Source organism: Penaeus chinensis, chromosome 26, assembly GCF_019202785.1.
Source record: "Penaeus chinensis breed Huanghai No. 1 chromosome 26, ASM1920278v2, whole genome shotgun sequence".
Taxonomy (NCBI): Eukaryota; Metazoa; Arthropoda; class Malacostraca; order Decapoda; family Penaeidae; genus Penaeus; species Penaeus chinensis.
The window spans coordinates 6,450,798-6,455,797 of record NC_061844.1 but is presented as its reverse complement, the minus strand read 5'-3'; the positions used below and the strand labels follow the sequence as shown (position 1 = coordinate 6,455,797).

General features: G+C 46.8%; 1 protein-coding gene across 1 annotated transcript in view; it reads right to left on the bottom strand.

Moving 5' to 3' along the window:
* The window catches only part of LOC125039095 (cocaine esterase-like), a 12,190-nt gene that overhangs the window by 5,109 nt on the left and 2,081 nt on the right, over positions 1–5,000 (bottom strand). Inside the window, exons 3-8 of the mRNA XM_047632830.1 lie at positions 4,920–5,000; positions 4,560–4,701; positions 3,570–3,755; positions 2,356–2,555; positions 1,120–1,267; positions 653–828 (exon numbers count right to left, since the gene is read on the bottom strand). The exon at positions 4,920–5,000 is cut by the window's right edge and continues 60 nt beyond it. Coding sequence (XP_047488786.1) covers positions 653–828; positions 1,120–1,267; positions 2,356–2,555; positions 3,570–3,755; positions 4,560–4,701; positions 4,920–5,000 — 933 coding nt within the window. The remainder of the gene's footprint in view (positions 1–652; positions 829–1,119; positions 1,268–2,355; positions 2,556–3,569; positions 3,756–4,559; positions 4,702–4,919) is intronic.

The window sequence follows — 5,000 nt, the reverse complement described above, 5'->3', positions numbered from 1 at the left end:
TGCAAGTGATGACAATCTTTACTTCTTTGCATAGGCCTTTTACTAGCATAGTCCTGCTAGAAAGCATTACCAATGTCATGAGATTCGCCGTTATCCTCACAGCTCTTCACTTGTATCATTATCATTATTCTTAGCGTCACCCTTAGGTTTTTTATTATCATGAAAGTCATTATTATCATGAGAATTATTATAATCCTTAAAGCTATCATCTGCATCGTGATCATCATCCTTACAATCTTCTATAATCATAACAATCCTCATTACCATCATGGTAGTCTTCGTTATCACCACCATGGTTATCATTCCCGTTATGAATTCATACCACCTGAATATTATCAGATTTATTTTCTTATTGTATCTTTTTTATTTACTTCGTTCCCACGCTTCACGCGCGATGCCGAATTCTCATCTTTTCTAACAAATCTTATCCCTGTGAGCTAAGATAATCTACGTTATCTTACCGAGCACACCTCCCTACCTCCTGCATTATAACAGCCCTCTTACCTCATCTTATTTACCTTATCCTGTTCCTCGCGCCTCCCTACCTCCTGCATGATGGCTTATTATCTCATCTTCCCTCACACGCCTCCCTACCCTCTGCATTATAACAGCCTTCATACCTCATCTCATCTTATTCCCCGCGCCTCCTTACCTCCTGCATGATGGCCATCTTCCCACCCAGGTCTTCCAGGGGCCCGAAGTAGTGGTGGAAGAGGCGGCGGGCCAAGTACTCGCGGTTGTCCTCGTGCTCCATGTACGAGACGATGGGGCCGTTGGTGGCGAGGTCCTCAACCAAAGAGGCCAAGCTGTCGTTGCCGCTGAGAAAGGCTGCGGCGAGGGAGAGGCGACTGTGAGGTGTGGGGCGTGTGTCGTGGGGAGGACAATGAGGGTCTTTTCGTTGTCAATAGGATTATTATCGTTACTATAATTATTATTATCGTTCCTAGTATCATTATGATTATCATTATGATTAACAGTATTATTATCACTACTTTCTATTATAATTATTCTTATCTATTATTATGAAATATCATTATCATTGTCATCACTATCATTGCCATCATTATTATCGCTATGGCGATTCTAAGCAAGCAAAAAAAAAAAACGGCTTTTGCTTACAGATGATCGATTGGCCTTCGTGCTGGGTCACTCCCGTGATGACGTCGACCTTGCTGTACCTTCCCTCCCTGAGCAGCTGGGCGGGGTGATCTGGGAGGAATTCGCCGTCCACGGAGGGCGTCATCACGCTCGGGAACTCGGTAAACACCTGGAAAAGGAACAAAGTCAAAATATCCAATTACCACACTCTCTAACCGGCGAGCCTCCGGGCTAGTATAGTGGTAAGGTGTCGAGAAGTTGCAATTGTCGCTTGGAGTTTGGGCACTAAGGCGAGTAAGGACTAAGGACTACTTCTTCTTTATGATTTGCGAAGTTCTAGCTTCGCCCGGGCCTTCTAAATATGGCCCGGCCAACTAAGGACTAAGCTCACCAGAGTCAGCACCAGCTGACACACGTTAGCGAGTCGGCATTAGTCGACACAGGCCGGGCCCCCCTCATGAGCATAGCCCGGGTGAGGCCCAGCTTCGCTTATCGGACTTAACCTTATCTGGCCGGCGAGCAGGAGATGCTGAGCGGCGATGGCACAGCGAAGAAATGACGTATTTGTTCAGATGCCAGAATTGATGTAATCAATGATGAGAAACGTAATTGGGAATTATTGAAAAATATAAATTCACATTAATACTCAAACTAAGTAAAATATTATCAATTAAAGATCGTGAAACATCCCTGCCTGCCGTGTGATCAAGCCCTTGGAGGGGCGGCTCTCCTGCATATCCCACTAAACGGACTATTTGAAAAGTCTTACATCAATAATCCCGGGTGGCGATCCTCTCTCAAAGATGAAGCCTGACGAGCTAAGGCCATGGCAAAGTTTTCATTGATAATATTGGTTTTACAGAATCTTTGAGTGTGGCTGAATTTCAGAGCAACTGAATAAACGCCAGAGGTAGTCCTCCTCGTTAGATGGAACTGCGGAAAAAGGAAGAGCTCTTAAGGCGTCTAATTTGTTTTAATAATTCCTCTGACCACTTCTCTCACACTGAGAAGGTTCTGTGGGTTCCGCTCAGTGAAATTCAAAGGCCAGCTTTGCCGGAATATATGTGTATGTGGCCCGACCTGTATCAGCCCTCTGGAGCTGTCTCCGCTGACTCCTCCTCATTGAATGCCTCCATGGTGGCCGGAGTGCCTGGGAGACCCTAGGGAACGGCTCTTCAGCAGGAACACCAGTGCTCACAACCCGCTAGACAAAGCTCTAAACTCCACACTCAAGCAACCAACGCCAAGGACACTTACTCTGAACTTTTTCGGCGCCTTGACCAGGTCTTCGGCAGGGACCTCCCTCAGACAGGCGTTCAGCTCTGAACTGGTCAAAGGAGACGACCCTGAACAGTTGAACATCTCGCCGATTCGGGTTGCCACTTCCCAGTGGTCCTCCCTGAGCGCCCACGGGCAGAGGGCGGTTCCCGACTGCATGATGGCGCGCTGGAAGAGCCCTGCAGACGACCCGGGCGGGTTAGGACTCTCAGGAAAAGTGATAATAACAATACTACTAGTACTACTACTAACACTAATAATAATAGCAACAACAACAGCAATGATAATAGCAACAACAACAATAATAATAATAATGATAATAATAATAATAATAATGATAAGGATAAGAATAAGAATATCGTAGTAGTAGTATTAACAGAAGTAGTTGTAATAATAATGATAAAATATTAATGGGAGTAACAACAGCAATACTTCTGATAAAGTGCAACGTGCCGGTATATGTGTGTGCGTGTATGTGTGTGTGTGTGTGTGTGTGTGTGTGTGTGTGTGTGTGTGTGTGTGTGTGTGTGTGTGTGTGTGTGTGTGTGTGTGAGGGAGGGAGGGAGGGAGGGAGGGAGGGAGGGAGGGAGGGAGAGAGAGAGAGAGAGAGAGAGAGAGAGAGAGAGAGAGAGAAGGAGAGAGACAAAATAGAGAGAGAGAGAGAGAGAGAGAGAGAGAGAGAGAGAGAGAGAGAGAGAGAGAGAGAGAGAGAGAGAGAGAGAGAGAGAGAGAGAGAGAGAGAGAGAGAGAGAGAGAGAGAGAGAGAGAGAGAGAGAGAGAGAGAGAGAGAAGAGAGAGAGAGAGAGAGAGAGAGAGAGAGAGAGAGAGAGAGAGAGAGAGAGAGAGAGAGAGAGAGAGAGAGAGAGAGAGAGAGAGAGAGAGAGGAGAGAGAGAAAGAGAGAGAGAGAGAGAGAGAGAGAGAGAGAGAGAGAGAGAGAGAGAGAGAGAGAGAGAGAGAGAGAGAGAGAGAGAGAGAGAGAGAGAGAGGAGAGAGAGAGAGACAGGAGAGAGAGAGAGAGAAGGAGAAGGAGAGAGAGAGAGAGAGGGAGAGTGAGAGAGAGAAGGAGAGAGAGACAGGAAAGGAGAGAGAGGGAGAGGGAGAGGGAGAGGGAGAGGGAGAGAGAGAGAGAGAGAGAGAGAGAGAGAGAGAGAGAGAGAGAGAGAGACCTGACCGTCTCTCCCCGTGGCACTACCTGCGGACATGGGTGACAGAATGTGGAAGTGAACGGACGCGCCCCCGGCTGACTCCCCGAAGATGGTGACCTTGGCTGGGTCGCCGCCGAATGCCCGGATGTTGTCCTGCACCCACCGGAGGGCCATCGTCTGGTCCTTGAGCCCGAGGTTGCCAGGGATTTCAGAGTCCCCGGTCGAAAGGAATCCTGAAAAGTGACCACAGGTTGTGCTGAAAATATCTGATATTTGTGGCGCGCAGGCTCAGAAAGGCTTCATCGAGGCACAATGATAAAATCTGAAATTGAAATAAGTCATATTATACATTACAGGCTATTTTGTGTGTGGGGGGAGGGGTAAAACTAGTACCTTTTATGTAAAATAAGGAATTTTTAAACTAATATTGTGGGGTCGTGAAAGTACTGTAAAAGAGTATGAGAAAGTGCGTACGTGGCCAAGTGAAAGATGGAAGTGTGTAGAAGTATGCGTGGTCATTGTCAAAGAAATATGGCCTTGCAAAAGAGTGTGTAAGTGTGTGTGGCCATGTGAAGTGTGTGTGGCCATGTTGAAGAGTGAGTGGGGCCATGTTGAAGAGTGTGTGGCCATACGAAAGAGTGTGTGGCCATACGAAAGAGTGTGAAAGTGTGTGAAACTATTGGGCCATCTGTTGACCCCTTTCGACCTATTTGTAAACCCGTGACCCCTTGGATGGTCCGGCGGAGTAATGTAACTTAGTATAGTCATATTAGTAAATTGGATGATTTGGTACATACAATGTAAACAACCCTTGATTTGTTGCTAAGTAGAAAAGAGCATTGTCAAGGTCATAAATTACGATATACAAAACATAAAACCACTTACAATAAAATATGAACCCAGCCATAGAAATTAATGCAAAACATCTCGTGAAATGTAAAGCAAATTAAAATCCCATTTCTCTTTAATCTTTTAAATCAGAAATCAATAACGTTCGGTATTTCCAAACAGCAAGCCGACGGGCAAAAACCACCGACCCAGAGTAGAGAGGCGGTACTGTATGGTGACGAGAACGACGTCCTTCGTCAGGAGAGGGAGAGGCCCATAAAAGCCAGCGCTTCCGATGGTGAATCCTCCGCCATGGATCCACACCATCACCGGCAGATCCGACTCATACGGCTGGAATCGAGACCAATTATTAATTTCCTTAATTCTTTAAGGACAGAAATACATGACACACTCAGACAAAGAAGTAGACACACACACACACACACACACACACACACACACACACACACACACACACACACACACACACGTGCGCGCGCGCGCGCTGGGTTCGTCTAACATCGATCTAACTCCTGACGAAGGAAGGGGATACGTGCGTACCGACTTACCCGCGGAGTGTAGACGCTGAGGAAGAGACAGTCCTCCTGTCCGAAGGGCTTGGAGTCGAGGAGGGGATGCTCCTGGGTACA